Source organism: Callospermophilus lateralis, chromosome 3, assembly GCF_048772815.1.
Source record: "Callospermophilus lateralis isolate mCalLat2 chromosome 3, mCalLat2.hap1, whole genome shotgun sequence".
Taxonomy (NCBI): Eukaryota; Metazoa; Chordata; class Mammalia; order Rodentia; family Sciuridae; genus Callospermophilus; species Callospermophilus lateralis.
This window is the reverse complement of record NC_135307.1, coordinates 197,369,854-197,387,333: the sequence shown is the minus strand read 5'-3', so window position 1 is coordinate 197,387,333 and position 17,480 is coordinate 197,369,854. Positions and strand designations below refer to the sequence as shown.

The 17,480-nt window shown below is 47.4% G+C and overlaps 1 protein-coding gene across 7 annotated transcripts in view; it reads left to right on the top strand.

Annotated features, from left to right (window-relative positions):
- Positions 1-17,480, top strand: part of Dido1 (death inducer-obliterator 1) — a 51,490-nt gene that overhangs the window by 18,006 nt on the left and 16,004 nt on the right. For 6 of the 7 annotated variants that reach the window (XM_076852099.2, XM_077109206.1, XM_076852101.2 and 3 more), the window contains exons 2-10: positions 421-614; positions 1,522-1,629; positions 2,255-3,089; positions 4,152-4,473; positions 6,362-6,574; positions 7,462-7,675; positions 15,690-16,158; positions 16,299-16,458; positions 17,290-17,406. In XM_076852099.2, the coding sequence (XP_076708214.2) occupies positions 2,257-3,089; positions 4,152-4,473; positions 6,362-6,574; positions 7,462-7,675; positions 15,690-16,158; positions 16,299-16,458; positions 17,290-17,406 (2,328 nt within the window). In that variant the 5' untranslated portion in view covers positions 421-614; positions 1,522-1,629; positions 2,255-2,256. Of the gene's footprint in view, positions 1-420; positions 615-1,521; positions 1,630-2,254; positions 3,090-4,151; positions 4,474-6,361; positions 6,575-7,461; positions 8,069-15,689; positions 16,159-16,298; positions 16,459-17,289; positions 17,407-17,480 lie in introns of those variants that run through there. The other variant, XM_076852103.2, reaches the window with a different exon arrangement.

Sequence of the window (17,480 nt, the reverse complement as noted above, 5' to 3'; positions counted from 1 at the left end):
CGGAGGAGGAGGTAAGATGTGGGCTCTGCTCTCAGAGCAGGCTCTGGGCCACAGGTAGGAAAGGCAGCTCTTGAGGATCTGTCTAGAACAGCATCTGAGTGAGTGCTGAGGTGATAGTTACCTGAAATGGACATGGAAGGAGTGATGTTTGTTTTTAATATTCATCCATAGACTGCTACTTTGAAGTTCAGTAAACAGATACACCAGCCTTCTGACTTTCTTAGCTTTTTAAATTAAATAATAGAGCTTTAATATTGGGGATCTTGAATAATTAACAGTTTTGTGGTTCAGCCTCTTCACTCTTTGATCACATAACAAGATAACTTGGAAATTTGGTGTCTGCTTGTTTCTTAATTACTAAAATGTGTTGTTTAGTTACAGTTACTGAAGATCTATAACCTGTACTGTACTTTCCTCTAGGAGTGTACTTCGGTAGCCATCTCTTGACCGTCTGGATTGTTGAAAATTCGAATTCTCTATAGAGAGAGAGCGAGCGAGCAGTGACCTGGCTGTGGCCTGGCGAGGCCTGGCCATCCACTAGACCAAGTGTCTTTGCTGGCCAGGACTTGCGTCACATTCAGGATTTCAGAGAAAAAAAGTCTTCACTGGGGCAGGTAAAGCATCAACCATATTAAACAGTACCAACAAAGTGTTCACTTAATAAGTTTATATTTCTTATTTGCAAAGTGCTCTTGTCTGTAAAGAGATGTAATGTACCATTTGTATTTATTTGAAACATTCTAGAATTTATCCCAAGGTTTTTAGGTGAATATTTAAGCATCTGTTGAGAATTTAATACAGCGTTTCTTTACTTTTGTGTTCTTAGTGAGAGTATGCTTTTATATTGTGTGTTCTCTGATAAAAGCCAAATTTTGTAGAGGAGAATTCTTCCTGCAGAGAGCCATCCCCTTAGAGGCAGGCACCAGAGTGTCTCATGCCCCAAGTGAGTTTCCTGGGGTCCCAAGGGGAAGGCTTCTTGGGAAAGGCTGGTACTGGCCCCTCAAACTGCTTTTTGAGTAAAAATTCCAAGAACTCTATGGAAATTAGGACCCAGCCTTTTTACAAATCAGGTTTGCTATACCCTGGGGTGCTAGGTGTGGCTCAATGGTAGGCTGCCTGTTTAGTGTCTTAGAGTGCTTGCTGATTGGTGCTCAGGGCACTAGGTTTGATCGTTAAAACTTGGTACAAACTTGTTGGTTTTTGTAAGCAGGAAATCGTTCTTAAAAAATGTTGTGATGAGAATAAACAGGCAGTTACAATCAGCATGGTGCCCACTCAGCAGGTCCTCCTGAGGCATCCTCAGGAGTTTGTGCTCTGACTTGGAATTGCAGTTGGCACCTGATGGGAGAGCTGTGTTCCTGGGCAGTTGGGGTCACCTCAGGTGACCAAGGAGTGGTGTGGGTCAGGTTTGCAGAGTGGTGGAGTCCCTGTGAGGCAGCGTCCATAGCTGAGGGACTACATCTGTTAAGAAGGAAAAGGTTGCTGGTGATTTTCAAATTTTGTATATTTTGCATTTTTTAGGGTCTTCATTTTATACCAGTCCTAGGATGGAGCATGGCATAAATTCAGAATTGTCATTTAAATTTAAATGTGATTAAAACCTGGACAAATTGGAAAATAATTCTCAAGGTATGTTCTTTTTCTAAGTGTTGTCATGTGTGTGTCATCCCCCCTGTCCTGTGCTAGACAAGTGCTGTACCACTGAACTACACCCCAGCCCTGTTTTTCCAGTTTTATCATTTTTAAACAAAAATAAAAATTTCACAAGCATCCATGGGGATGACCCAAGCTAAGGCTCAGGAGCCCAGGATAGACATGGACAGAAGTGTCACAGTATTGTGTACCCTGAGTCTAGCCAGACTCCATGAAAGGTGCCATGGGACTGGAACACTTCTGGGCACCAGCTGAGTGTCTCTGAACCTCACTGTTCCTGCCAAGTCCTTGTACCCCGTGGGGGCTTCTTGCTCATGGTTTCCTGCCCTGTGTGAAGCTGTGTCTCAAGTGGTAAAGGGCAGTCACACATTCGCTCTATTACCCAGATTTTCTTATACTAAGCATTTGCTCTGCGGCTTAATCTTCATGAATCCCAAGTTGTCCTTATGACTCCCGGGACTCTGGTCAGAAGCAGGCAGTGTGTGTACAGCTCTGCCTTTGTGAGCAGCGACTTGCCCGACTTTCCACTGCTCCTGCTGGTGCATGCCCCTGTATGTGAACCTGGGCTGTTGGTCACAGTGTGATTCTCTCTCATTACTAGGTATGGATGATAAAGGGGACCCAGGCAATGAAGATGCGCCGAAGGCTATTAAACCCACCAGCAAAGAATTCAGGAAAACCTGGGGGTTTCGGAGAACCACCATTGCAAAACGTGAGGGCGCAGGAGATGCCGAGGTGGACCCTGCTGAGCAGCAGCCACAGCAGCACAACCTCTCCCTGCGCCGCAGCGGGAGGCAGCCGAAGCGCACCGAGCGGGTGGAAGAGTTCCTTACCACAGTCCGTCGCCGAGGAAGAAGGAATGTGCCTGTCTCCCTGGAGGATTCCAGTGAGCCAGCCTCCTGTCCAGTCACAGATGTGGAGACCGCCTCAGAAGGGAGCGTTGAGAGCAGCTCTGAGGTGAAGGGTGGCCCTGCACCTGGTTCCACAGGGGCAAAGAAGCGCCCTGCCTCTTCTGAAAAGGCAAAAGAAGGCGATGACGAGGATGATACCTCGGACAGCGACAGCGATGGCCTCACTTTGAAAGAACTTCAGAATCGCCTTCGGAGAAAGCGTGAACAGGAACCAGTGGAGAGGCCTCCAAGAGGCATCCAGAACCGCCTGCGGAAGAAACGCCGGGAGGAGGACCCTACAGAAACCGTGGACGTGCAGGCCGGCAGCGCCGGCGAGGACACGCCTCCCTGCAAGCAGGAGCCTGACACTGGTCAGACTGCTGTGTCCCAGGCAGTGAAAGATGAGAGAGAGAGTCAGTCTGAGGGGACAGCGGCTCAGAGGACTCTAGAAGAAGACCCAGGAGACCTGGGCAGGCCTAAGCCTGAGTGTGAGGGTTATGACCCCAACGCACTGTACTGCATTTGTCGCCAGCCTCACAACAACAGGTGGGTCCCAGAGCGCAGCAGGGGTGGCCATGAGTTGACAACAGCATATGGGCCAGGAGCTGTGGGCCTTCAGGACGCACCAGGGGTGGGAACAGCAGGGGATCTGCCATGTGTTGACATCAGAGTGCTTGAAAGATGAGTGAGTCTGATCAAGTCACTGTGAAAAGAACCAACAGAGGCAGTGCGGAGGGGCTACCCAGAGCTCCCTCTCAGCCCTGGCTGCTGTGGAGACTGTAAGTGCACCCAGTGTGGGCCTGTGCTGGGGTTGGGTGCTGGGTGGTAGTAGGGTGTCCCTGTGGCCTAGTTGGGAATAAAGGTGCTGCTGTCATGTAGAGATCACCCTGAAGCCTCTAGTTTACTCTTTAAAAGCTACAGTCAAGGGCTGGGGATGTGGCTCAAGTGGTAGCGCGCTGCCTGGCATGCGTGCGGCCCGGGTTCGATCCTCAGCACCACATACAAACAAAGATGTTGTGTCCGCCGAGAACTAAAAAATAAATATTAAACTTCTCTCTCTCTCCCTCTCTCATCTCTCTTTTGAAAAAAAAAATAAATAAGATAAAATAAAAGCTACAGTCAAGCCAGGCATGATGGCACACACCTCTAATCCCAGTGGCTCAGGAGGCTGAGACAAGAGCATCACAAGTTCAAAGCCAGCCTCAGAAAAAGCAATGTGCTAAGCAACTCAATGAGACCTTGTCTAAATAAAATACAAAATTGGGGCTGGGGATGTGGCTCTGTGGCTGAGTGCCCCTGAATTCGATCCCTAGTAAACGCCCCCCCCCAAAAAATATATAGTTGAAGGCAGGAAGGTCACAAGTTCAAAGCCAGCCTCAGTAGCTTAGCAAGACCCAAAATAAAAAGGGCTGTGGATATAATGCTCAGTGGTTAAGTGCCCTTGGGTTTGATCCTGGTACTCCCCAAAAAAAGCTCCAGTCAAAAGGAAAACCAAACTATTTGCACTCTTTTTAAAATAATAGGACATTAAAGCTAATTTGACCTCACAATATATCAGAAAGTACATCACTGACTTCCAGTGCTTGATGCCATGTCCTGTCCTTTCAGGTTTATGATCTGCTGTGACCGATGTGAGGAGTGGTTCCATGGCGACTGTGTGGGCATTTCTGAGGCTCGAGGGCGACTCCTTGAAAGGAATGGGGAGGATTACATCTGCCCGAACTGCACCATTCTGCAAGTGCAGGATGAAACAAATTCTGACGCCGCAGAAGAGCCAGAAGCCAGATGTGGACCTGGAAGTGTGGATGGCATGGACTGTACAAGTATAGGGACAATAGAGCAGAAGTCTAGTGAAGACCAGGGCATAAAGGGTAGAATTGAGAAGGCTGCAAATCCCAGTGGCAAGAAAAAACTCAAGATATTCCAGCCTGTAAGTATGTCTCTCCAGGGAAACAGGAGGGCTTGACCTTACAGGTGACGGACTTGCTGGGGGCAGAAGCACCGAGAACTGGGACGGTGTCTTTCCTTGGGAATAAGTTAGGGTCTTCCTGGGCCCTAACAGGAAAGCACTCTACTTCTGTTTGTACATTGGATTGTCTCAAGGATGTCCTTTTTTTCTTTAAAAAGTACCCTATCTACTTTCTGGTACTGACTTTTTAAAATTTAACCTTTCTTGGGGCTGGGGTTGTGGCTCAGTGGTAGAGTGCTTATCTAGCATTCATGAGGCACTGGGTTCGATCCTCAGCACCACATAAAGTAAAATAAAGATATTGTGTCCACCTAAACTAAAATATAAATTAAAAAAAAAAAATAGCCTATCTTGCTGGACACTGGTGCATGCATATCATCCCAGGAACTTAGCATCACCTGTCTCAAAATGAAAAGGGCTCCGGAGATGTAGCTTAGTGGTAGAGCACCCTGGGTTCAATCCCCAGTACTATCACCTTCCAAATTAGTCTTTATGTATCTTGATGACACCTTAGCACTTTTGTCCCAGTGAGTGTGGCACACTCGGGTTCATCTCTGTCTGCCTGGCTTGATGCCCCTGGGGCCATAACACTGTTGGCCTCTGCTGCTGAGAGCCATCTCCTTTGCTCACAAGGCTCTATCCTGTTTCCCACGAGGGGTGCAGCTCAGCACCTTTTAAAATCTGGATCTCCTGGGTGGTCCTGCAGAGGGTTGAGATTGCTATGTGTGGAAGCATCTCTTAATATTTTCACACTGTGTTGTCTCCAAGTTGAGAGTATGTGAGGACTAGGCCATTTAGATCAGGGTGTGGCGGAAGTGTTGAGGAAATGAGGGAAAATAGGACATTAACTGTTAACACGTAGTTGGATCATCAATAAGCCCATGTTTGACATGAAACTTATGAATGGAAGACAAAGCAATTATGTTAAATATTTGAGAAGATCTTTCTAAAGTGAACATGATGTGCCTATGGTGAATCTGGTCTTGACAGTCACGTGTGCTTCAGGGGTTTCGAGCAGGGCAGCCACGGGTGCCTCTGGTGGTGTCTTCAGTCCCTCTTTCTTTCTTTTTTTAATTTTGTTTATTCATTTTTATGTGGTGCTGAGGATCGAACCCAGCGCCTCACGTGGGCAAGGCAAGCGCTCTGCCACTGAGCTACAGCCCCAGCCCCTTCATTTCCTCTTTCTGCATGAAGTTATCCTATAGGTCACCACAGGTTCCGCTGGGAACTTCTTGCACTAATGCTAGCAGTTTCCAGGCATCAGAGACTGCCGTGCCTAGCTGTACCCTTTGCTCGGGGTTTAGGAACCTGTGGAGAGGGTGCAGCTGGAACTGTGGACCCATCAGAGGCTGGGAAAGCCCTCACATTAATTAGTATGAATGGCATCCTGTGCAATTTTCATGGCATATTAAAGAAATTATAGTTTATCTAAATTCAAGTTTAGTTGGGTTTCCTGTATTTGCCAGCCTTACTCTCACGTCATAGCCTTGGGTCACCTCCCTCTCAAAACAGCAGCTTACCCCAAAAGCACTCTTGGAGTGTTCTTTTCAGGAGAGGCCCATTCTCTCCTTGTTCAGCCTCAAGGGTAAAGAAAACTAAAGAGCATGTGTGCTAGGGGTCCCACAGAGTCCTGCCCACCACAGGCTTGAAGAAGAGCTGACATGCAAATGCCTCACTTGATACTTTATAAAAGTAAAAATGAATTTTTGTTCATATCATAAATATTGTTTGCGCGTCTCAATTAAAAATAGTGACCTTGGCACTTTGTAACGCTATTACAAGGTACAAGGTGCTGTAACCGCTGGCATTGGCGTATATTTCATCTGAAGTCACCTGTCTCATTCTGCAGGTTGTAGAGGCTCCAGGTGCCTCAAGATGCATCGGCCCTGGGTGCTCCAGTGTGGCGCAGCCTGACTCAGTGTATTGCAGTAATGACTGCATTCTCAAACATGCGGCAGCTACTATGAAATTTCTAAGTTCAGGTAAAGAACAAAAACCAAAACCTAAGGAAAAGGTCAAGATAAAGCCAGAAAAGCTCAGTCTTCCAAAATGTAGTCTTCAGGTAAGCAGACCAAGATCACCCTTGGAACCCTTGAAGCAGAAGTGTGTGTACATGCTTTCCCATGGACTTGGGAGCATAGGGCATGGTTGGGTGTCTGTGCAATGCGGATTATGTCCCATTTGCTTCTGTTGTCCTCTCTTGGCTGAGGGCTGGTTTGCATGGATACAGTAGTATAAATACAGGCAGCTGGCTGCTGTGGAGAACCTCAGATCTCAGAATGCAAACCAGTCTTGCCAAAGCCAGTAGTCAAGAGTGTACAGAGTCGATTCAGCGGCTAGGAATGGGGCAGGCTCTGGGCAAGTTCTGTGTCTCATTTAAGGCATTGAGTGGTTCCATTTCTATTCTCTGTGACTTGAGAAGAAGCGGGGATTACCTTTGAATGCTTGCTTATTAGCCTTTAGATGATTTCTAAAGCTGGTAGTTTTGAATCCTGGAGCTGCCAAAGAAGCAATGACTGCTTTACCCAGAGGATGTCAGAACTGAAAGTGCTGGGACCCTGCCAGTTTTCCGTCTCCAGGCTGTAGCAGAGAACGTAGAAATGCCATTTGTTCTCTGCATTCTTTCCACCTTGTATTGGCTTATTTCAGTGGCTCACTTGAGGGGTTCATTCTTCTGTCATTTTGGAACTTCATGCCTCAACAGTTCCGACAGGGACCCTTCTGTCAACATAAACAGTCGAAACCGAAGTGCTCCATGGGGATGCTGAGGGTCTGCTAGGCATATAGACATAGCCACACTGAGCAAATGTGGCATATAAGCCTGGGTGGGCAATGGGTCTTAGGGTGACTCAAGAAGGAGATGGTGATATGACCTTCTTTGCCCAGTGAAACAAAACAAAGGTGTCATTTTTGGTCTCCTTAATGATTTGAGTTTCACTGATTGTCCAGGCAGGGATTAAAATCTCTTCTATGCACAAGAGACCAGCTCCAGAGAAGAAGGAGAATCTGGCCAAGAAGATGATGGTGGCTCCTTCAAGGAGTGAAGCCCTGGGGAAGGAGGCCCCCTGCGAGAGCAGCACTCCATCCTGGGCAAGTGACCACAACTACAATGCAGTGAAGCCAGAGAAGACGGTTGCTCTCTCGCCACCGCTGTTGTGTAAATGTACGTATCACCCAGGGGCTGGCCTCCCAGCCCCCAGGACTAGGAACCGCAGCTGTGTTTTAGTGCTGATGGTAGGCACCGGCTCACCGTCATGTCAAGGACACCTCTGGACCAGGTGTCCATGCCTAGCCTATGGGACTTCCTCTCAGTGTTCTCCAAAGAGCTGTACGAGCCTCACTGCTCAGTGTCTCACTTTGGGGGTGCAGTTCTTTAATTTTTTGCTTTATTATCAGGCTCTGGTAAGTATTGTATTATCTCCAGCAAAATCAAGTTGTATCAATGCACTGCCCTGACTCCCAGTTCACCACTGTCCCATCAGCTTTATCAGAGCCCTGCATAAAACTTGAGTTTTTCCACATTACCTTCTGCATATAAAATCACGTCTGTTTTGTATGCTGTGACATCTCTTTCTCTAAATGTTGATCTGGTAGACAGGCTAAATAGGATTTTTAGTAGTTAGAGTTTTTGACTAGACAGATGTTTTGCTCATGTCCAGTTCACATAACTACATATCTGTATAAATCATAAATCCACGTCCAGATTTTGAAGGCCATTTGCTGCTGCTGAGCAGACCCCACGGTAAGTGAGCGTGGTGTCCTTCACACTCAGAGCAATGTCCTCACAATGGGACAGTTGTGGGCTGGTGTCACAGGGTGGCGACTCCTTGACTCTCAAGTGTTTGGACTGTTACCCTGCCCCAGATTTCAGATCATTTGAAATGAAGATGCTTCAAGTAGACCTTTGGAACCTCAGATTAGATCATGCACCTTGCACTCATTCTTGTCTCAGCCTCACTCAAAAGCTAAGTCTCAGACATTTAAATTAGATCCATATAAATTAGATCCATATAAAATTTTTCAATTTAGTTTTCATCATGCCTTCTCTGCATTTTGTGCCTCTGTAAAAGCACTGAAAGGTGAAATATCTCTGAATTGCGAGAGCAGAGATGTGTGGTGCTTTCCCTTTCAGTCTGCTTTCAGTGCCCCCCTGAGTTGAGGGCACCTTGCAGGAAGTGCTAGATCTCAGGTGGCTAAGAAAATGAGAAGGTAAAAGGGCAAGGAAATGGAATCATGGGTAAATTGAGTTCACCAGCTGGTGCATTATGATGGACCTCAGGACACCTTAGATTGTGCAGTGGATTTTATACTCAAGTGATGCCTCTCAAATGCTCATCAAAGATAATGCTCTAAATAGCACTTTTATTGAGCTAACGAATATACTTCAAATGAGCACCACCTATCTGTGAATGGCAGAAGGTAGCCACTTTTAGTACTGGCTAAAATGTCAGTAAAATTGGTTGTAGGCACATTAAACAATAAAGGAAAGAAAACCCAGGGTATAACCACAGCACAGACAGCTGGGTGATTGGTTTCGGTTCAGTTAACCTCCATCTGCATCCAGAAGGGGAACTCTGCCCCTGAAGCCCCAAAGAAGTGTTTTAGGAGACTCTGCACAAGGGGGACGGGGGTGAGGTATACTGTGGGGGATGGTGGGCTGCTAACCAAGGTGCTGTCTCCTGTCTCACTAAGGGGAAGGGAGGGACAGGAGCATGGGATCAACAAGGAGCTGGTTCCTCTCAGGTTTTTCTTTGACCTTTTTCATATTGGCTCCTCAATGGAGTGGGTATGATCCAGTGGCAGAAAGTTGGGACAGATTACCTGAATAACCTTCCCAGCACATCGACATCTCAAAATCAAAACTGATGAACATCCAGAATATAGCGTGCCTGAGGAACATCCTTCCAAGCTGGTCACTGATGATCATTTTACTGTTATTCCAGAAATGATGTCTTCCCAACAATGATTGGGAGGAGAGTAGGGTCATGCTAAAGTCCTCTGAACCCAACACTGGTGAGCAGCAGCAATGAGTCTGCCTCTCCCCTAAACATTTCCTTGCCTTCGTGGTAGCAGGGCATGAGTCCCGAGTCCCTGGTTGGCATGAAGGAAGGGGCCCCATGTACAGCCGTGGGCACGCCTCCCCACTGGCTGCAGAGCACACTCCTGGGCTGGGGGTGGGCGGGAAGGCTCTGAGCGAAGCTGACGCTGGGAACACTTCCAGTTCACTTTTTTGGAGTCAATTCAACCATCGCTCTCGAGAGGACCTGCGTGGCAGAGCCGCGCACCGCTGCAGCTGCTCCTGGAGGTGCCCCAGCCTCCTGCCCTTGTGGCACTGGTGCTGTCCCAGGTGGATGCAGGCTGGCCAGGCAGGCCTTGCTGTGTGGGAAGCTCTACTGCTGCTTCATGATCTCCAGGTGACGCGATTCATGCACAGTTCCTCTGTATTTTAAAATTGTTTTTTAGAATTTCTGTACAGTTGTAGTTTATGAAAAGAGTTTGTACTCTTTCTCCAGAGATGGTGGTGCTGTTGTGTCATACCTTCCATGGGTTTCTCCCTTTTACTTCCAGCATTAGCGCACCTCCCATTACCGTCAAGGCATGAAATGGGCCAAACATTTTTTTTCTACAACATTCCTGGTGTATTAGAATTTTAGAATTTAATTTTGGTATTTACATTTATAGACACAATTGTTAGTATATTGGGTTTGATAAATGGCTCACTGAGTGGGGATCCAAATAGATTTTGACAGGAAAACATTTCATCTAGCTGTGAGAATTGAAAAGGAAAACCTTAACCCCCTGCAGACCCAAATCCCAGTGATTTGCTGTGCATCTTACCCAGGTAGAAGCGTTTCCTCGTTGATGCGTGCGTGCCACACAGACGGGCCAGGTGGTGTGGTGAAATGGATCCAGGAGAACACAGGTTTTCACCAGGGTAACTTGGGCTCTGGGCTCCAGAAGCACATTTCATTAAAATCATAAGTGGAACAGATTTCCTTATAACATGGGGGATTCTAGAACCCCAGGTGTATAGAAATCCAAAGCTGGGGGTGGGTCTTCTTTTACCAGCTCCTGAGTCCTTTGTCCTCCTCACGGTTGTCAGTGGCAATAAAGTGGGAGTGGGAGGAGCCTGACTGTCCTGTGACCCAGTCTCGTGGGGTGAAGACTGGGCTTGATAGCTGGCTGTAGTATTGTCCATCCAATGATCCTTTTTTTTTTTTTTTTTTTGGTTGTCAAAAATGACAATCATGGTATTTTAAAGTATTGTTATAACTTAGTAGCCTATTCAGAAAACCTTGGTTACAACTCTGTAAACTTGAACCTGCCAGGTGAGCCCCTCAGCACTGTCCTACAGCATTGTCCAGTTTGTCCTGCAGCTGCCCCCTTCCTCTTCATACTTAAGCCTCCCTGGGGAGGCAGTGAGGGGTGGAAGTTTTCAGTGGGGTTGGTCCTGCTAAATTCACCTCTCTGGGACTTTTGGGAGCTGTGGATCTACTCTAATACTCTAAAGATTAATACTCCAGGAAAAGCCCTTTGGTGGCATTGCTGATGTCATAGAGTGCAAAGGTCACCTCTGAAGATGGCTGCTATAACTTCAGTACGATACACACGTTTCAGGTATATTTATGTAAAGTAACATACTTAGTATATCGTTGCTGTTACCCATCAACACGCACATAGTTAAATTCTTAGCTTCTAAAAGAGGAGTAAAGATAAGAATGTTTGCTACTTTAATTTATGAAGGTTGGGGCAACTTTGATTTGCACAAATCTGGACGAGCTCTGCAAGAAGAACATCAGGTAACTGGCGGCTCACTTCACCTGGGGTCAGCACAGTGCCATCAGCTTCGGGGGTTTTACACATTGAGTAGAACCCTTTGGGTCTAGAGGTACTGGGGAGGGTAGGTGGGTTATTTCAGCCTGCTCCGGTCATTTGGCTAAAATTTAACCTTACTGCCTGCTCCCCCAGCTCTGCTGCCTGTCAGTCCCTTGTTGGTAACCAGGCACAGGCTGTCTTACTGTGGTGCTGACAGCAAATGCCCATGGGGGCCCCTTCGTCACACTCCAGTTGTGATTCACTTTGAAGTGTAACTTGACCAATTCTTCATTGCCAACCCAACATGAATCACGTTTCAGTATAATTTAAGTGACTCTGTGTGAAACTTAAACAAAAGAAGAGTAATTTGTTTCTAGGTGTACAATTGTTTTTGCAGGTTTCCTTTAGAGCTAGAACGTTTTAAGATTAAAGTAATTCAAATTTTAGACATAAGTTGGGGTGAGGTGACCTAGGGAAACTTAATAGCCCAAATGGTGAAGGGGCCATGGGCCTGCAGAAACACTGCCGTCACAGTGGCCGTCTGCCCTGACAGGTACCCACAGTATGGCCTCTCCTTGTTATCCACATTTTGGTTCTCATATTAAAGCCAATTGGTAACATCCTGTACTTTTAAAGAGGATAATTCATTTGAAAATATTTAAGCATACTGAAAGGAGCAAAAGCAAAACATTTTCTCTTGTCATTGTCACTTGAGTCTTCATACTAGGAAAGATCTTGAAGTGAAGAAACCGTTGAAATGGAAACCACGTTGTCCACGTGGCTCTCAGCTGAGGTGGCAGTGGTGTCCAGTCGGGTTTTACGGCCAGGCCTGGTTTCCAGGTACAGGCTCGCAGTGAGGATGCGGACAGGATGGGAGGGAGAACAGCTCCCTCGCAGCAGCTGGTGGGAAGGCCCTGTGCTCAGGCGAGTGATCCACCTATCCCTCTCCCTGAGGAGCCCCAGAAGAGGGCCGTCACCAGCCCTGGGTGTCTGGGCGGCTGGGGCTCTGCAGATGGTCTCCTGCCCTGTGTCTGTGTTCCTGCACCCTCTTGTGCCACAGCCTCCATTTGGACAGTTACGTGTTTTTTCCAAAGGCACACGTTGACACGGTTCCTCCACTGGAAGCCCGATTTTCTCCCATTCTCTGTGGAGGCCCAATAGTGCCACCCAGTGACCAGCAATGCTATAGCTCCCTATCAGCCTTCAGTGCAACAAAGCATCTGAGTGGAAGTGTTTGCTGCGCCTAGTGCACAGTGATCTGCCACGTTCTGTGGTCAGCTGAACCCCAGATACATGTCCATTACAAACAAATGTCCCGTCCTGGCAGCAAGAGTTGGACCTGGGACAGGCTCGACCCATGGGGAGACGTGGCTACTAAGCTACAGGGTGGTAGTTCTCCTCCCCCCAAGCAGGACCACGGTTAGGAGTCAAAAGAGGCAGTGTTGACAGAATGGCTGCTCCTCAGTGCGAGCCCATGAGTTTGGACTGGGCACTGCCCCTCTCCCCAGGACAGTGGAGGACAGACCTGGGAGGTGTGTTACTTCCTTCCAGAATGGGCTTTCCCTTTGGCTGGTTACACATGCTCCTTTCCCTTCTGTAAACTTGCAGCACAATACAGTTAAAAGTGAAATGGGGGTGTGGCTCAGGGGTAGAGTTTGGTGTACACCAGGCCCGGGGTTCATCCCCAGCTCTTCCAAAAAGTTTTTATTAATTGTAAATCCTACAGTTTTGCTAAAATAAAAACGGGGGTTCTTAACTGCCATTCAGCAGTGATTGACTAGGCCCTGCAACGCCCACTTGAAGAGGACAGGGTGTGTGGAGGGCTCTGGAACATTTGCTATGTTGGACACTTGACAGGTTTTAAACATCTCCCTCTGAAGTGAAGAGGGTTTGGTGTGGCAGGACACCTGCAGGTGAGCTGGAGCTGTTGGCATATGCATTTGGGGGATGTCTTAATGGTTTCTGTGTTTGCCTGATACCCTTCACATACTAAGGGTTATAAGGGGTTTTTTTTAACAGCAGAAGTGACTGGTTCTATCCCCTGCTTTGTAGTAGATGACATTCAGGTGGGACTCCACTCCTGAGCATTTAATCACATGTGCCAGGAACATCCTAGAAATAGTCTCTTGAGATTTGCCCTGAAGGGGGTTGGCAGGGAGAAAAGTTAAAGCAGTAGAGGGTTTGATCTTAATCAGACATGTTGTGAAGCTCGGTTCGGAGAGGCGAAATTTATGGTTTTGAAGCCCATAGGTGTTTGTAACCAGAAACAAGGTAAACCATCAAATGTCCCTGCGGATTTATTTCAGGTCATTCCACACAAGCATATCAGGGTTATGTTGAGGTTCTGTAAATGCCTTAGGCCAGATTTTTAGAGTTATTTAATAGTGTGATATTAAGATTTTTCAGCAAAGTTTTCAGCTGATTTGGGAACTCACCCTTCAACACGCAGGGTCGTTCTCTTTGTGATTGCCAGGTGGTAGGCGTCCTGGCTGGTGGTCAGGTGCGCACAGCTCTGCAGATAGCAGAGGATTCCTGGTGCCCCTGCTCATTGTCACAGTCCTTTGGATATTGTGCTGCAGCGCTTCTTTCCCACTGTGCTGGGAACTGTCATCTCTTTCTTCCCTGCCCCTCCCCGCTGCTTCCCCCAAGAACGGGCCTTCACTGGTTTTATTTAACCTGGCAGGATCACACATATGCTTCCTGACTTGAGGGGCGTTATGTTCTGATAAGCCTGCCTTAAAGTGGAAAAACTTGTACAGTCCTTTTTGGGGGCAGCGGGTACTGAGAATTGAATCCAGGGGTACTTCACCGGAGTACAGGTATGGCCACCACACCTGGAAAGTTGAACAGTCATTTTTTTTATTTTAACTGTTCTGGATAGTGAAGAGCAGTTTTTTCTTTGTTCCTAGTGTGTCCTTGTTTCCTGTTTTGTCAGACTTGTCATTGCTTTATAGTACTTAGAAATCCTGCTCCCCCTGTAGCCTTTGTTTGATTGAGAGGAATGCAGCAGTCCTAGACGTGCCCATCGTGGTAGCTGGGAGCGACTGCTGAGCTCAATCAGGGAGGGAGTTGCCTTTGAGGAGTGTGGTGGTGCAGTGGCTAGGGATGTGGACCCTGCAGAGGGACTGACGGTTATGAACATGCTGTCCTCAGCTGGAGGTCCACGTGGTTCTGCTGCAGGTTCTATAAGAGATTTTTACCCCCTATGAAGTGATGTATCCCTGAGGCCATTAGCGCCTCTTGGTGAATCGGTCATAATGCAGCATTATGGTCTGCTCCAGTATTGGTGAACCCAACTTCCTGGCATTATGACCAGGTCTGTGAAAGGGCCACACAGGAGCCCTGGGCCCAAAGGCTTCAGGAGGAGTTTGTTGAATCAGGCCTTGCTTGTAGTTGGGGCCTCTTCCCTTTCCTGAGTTTCCCACCCATCTAACATGTTAGATGGTCACTGGGCGCAATCAGTTACTAACCTGCAGTCCCTAGGTCCTGCTTCAGGGTGTCTGCAGCTGTTTACTCCATAAATGGTTTGGGGCTTGCTGCTCCTGGTGCCTTCGCTGGCTGTCTCCCCAGGCATCTCCCTCCTGGGTCTCAGCACTTGGGCTCCTACCTGGTACGTGGTGTGTGCCCAGCCAGGCTGCAGTGCTGAGCTCTGATTGAGGTGCTCTGATACAGGGTTTCAATGTAGTTGATTAGGTACCGACCTTTGACCAACTTTGCAGGTTGAGGGATTTCAGCCGTCAACTAAGTTGTCCTGTCAATCACAAATAGAATTATTAACTCAAGGGTTGTACATGGGGATGTCTGTAGAGAGCATCCCTGTTCTTACCACTGGATTCTTGGTATGAAAATAAGATCCATCTTCCCCATGCTGCAGATTTGTCACCCAATGGACTCCTCCGTAGGACCTCACACTAACAGGAGGGGCCAGCTTCACGGGGTGGACATACATGGAAGAACTTGTCCATTTTCACCTTACTGATAGGATCAAATTTCCAAAAAATAAGAATTGTGCTGGAATTCTTACTGAAGACACTACTGTAAATCTACCTGTTTTTGATAATGTGAAATTTGTTCTTCAGTTTTACAGCTTGGTGATTAAGTGGAGCCTCTAGTAATAAGCATGTTGGTAGAACTGAAAGGCTTAATGTAATAATAAAGCATTTTTCTTTAGTAAAGTGTGGTCACTACACTACCTGGCAGCTCTTAATTGCCTTTCTGAGTTTTAAGATTTAAAAGACCCTTTTCGCTCAGTGTCTTGCTTCTCAAGGAAGGGCCCAGGAAGTGAAGCTGATCCCAGGGGAGAGTGTCAGGTGGCGCACATGCTACCCGCTGTCTCAACGTGCCTTTGCTCTGCTTTACAGCTGTGAAGGATGACAGGAGAGCAGAGGACAGAGCAGTGGCAGCAGCGGCGGCCCCAAGGAAAACAGCCCATCCAGGCACCTCGGTGGGCAGGCAAGCTTCGCCTAGAAGTCTAGTCCCAAAGAAGCCACCTCCTTTCACTAATGTGGCAGGAGCCAAACCAGCCTTTAAAAAGTCACCCTCAGGCTTCAAGGGCACCATTCCCAAGAGGCCATGGCTCTCAGTCGCCCAGTCAGGTGCTTCAGCTGCCAGGCCTGCAGGACCAACACCTATTACTGTGGCAGCTACTTCCAAGAAGTCACCCGGCTCTGCTGCTGTGGTGGGAGCCATCCGGAAGCCAGTGGCAACTTCTGTCCCTACAGTCTCACCAGCCCCAGGACGCATTGGAGTTGCAAACCCTGCCCCATCCCAGCCAAATTCACAAATTCGGCAAAATATAAGACGTTCTTTGAAAGAGATTTTGTGGAAAAGGTGGGCTATTCTATTTCGTGTCTGATCTGTTGAGTGGGAGGTTGTTTGTTTATAACATGATCATTTCAAGACCGCCTCCTGTTTAAAAAATATATACAAATGCAAGTGGTTTAATGTCATTCTTTCTTCATTCTGTTCAGAGTCAATGACAGTGATGACTTAATCATGACAGAGAATGAAGTAGGAAAAATTGCCCTCCACATTGAAAAGGAGATGTTTAACTTGTTCCAAGTTACAGATAATCGCTATAAGAGCAAATACCGCAGCATCATGTTCAACCTCAAGGATCCTAAGAATCAGGTGTGTGTGCCTTCCACCTAGGTGTTGGAACACTCCTGACCAGGAGATGCCCTCTAGTTTCCATTAGCCAGGTCTCAGAGTCCATAGCAAATGCCACATTCTGAGACACTGGCATCCCCTCCCCCTTCATGGGCCCTGCCCTGCCCTGTCTGAACTGGTGTCCTGCTGGGATCTCACTTGCTGCCCTCACCATCACCACTCCGCTAGATTATAGTCTCCAAAACATTTCTGTAAAATCATGTGTTTGTCACTATTCCAAAATAAAGTTGGAGGTTTATATCCTGGCAGATGGGGTATCCATCTTCTGGTTTGGGCAGCCTTTTCTTCCTTGTTTTCTGAGCAAGCCTCATTTACTGAGGCTTTGTTAGATACAAAGAGGACCGCACCTGCAGTTCTCACACCTTAGTCCTTGGAGTAGCTGTGGGTAGTAAGGATTAGCCACCAGCCTTGCACGGCCCCTCCTGAACCCTTGTGTGCCTTTTAGAGTAAGTATCATGCACTGGGTACATCTTCCAAGGTTGGCATCCCTCTAGTAGTAGAAATGCTTTTCCTGTCTTTATTGCTGACTCTGCACATGATTTGTCTTCCTGAGGAGCTGTCATAACTCAGCTGGGGTGGCCTGGTGCTTCCTCTGAGATGCTGTTGGGAGCTTGGTGGGGTTCCACCTCAGGGAGCTATGCAGTACCTGTGACTATTGCTCAGGGTTGCTCCTGTGACCATTGCTCCCTGGCAGGGTGTCTTGTGATTCTTTGCTGCTTCTCTATTCCTTCGAGTAAGCAGTTGCTTAAAACATTTTTTGAATGAATATGAATGGAAGATGTTTGTTTGTAGGGACTCTTCCATCGTGTTCTACGTGAAGAAATTTCTCTGTCAAAACTTGTGCGAATGAAGCCAGAGGAACTTGTATCTAAAGAGCTTTCCATGTGGAAAGAGAGGCCGGCAAAATCTGTGAGTGTGAAGGGGGCAGTTTCTTGAGGCCCTGGAGGCTTCACTTCTCCAGAAGTTAACACACATGCTGTTTA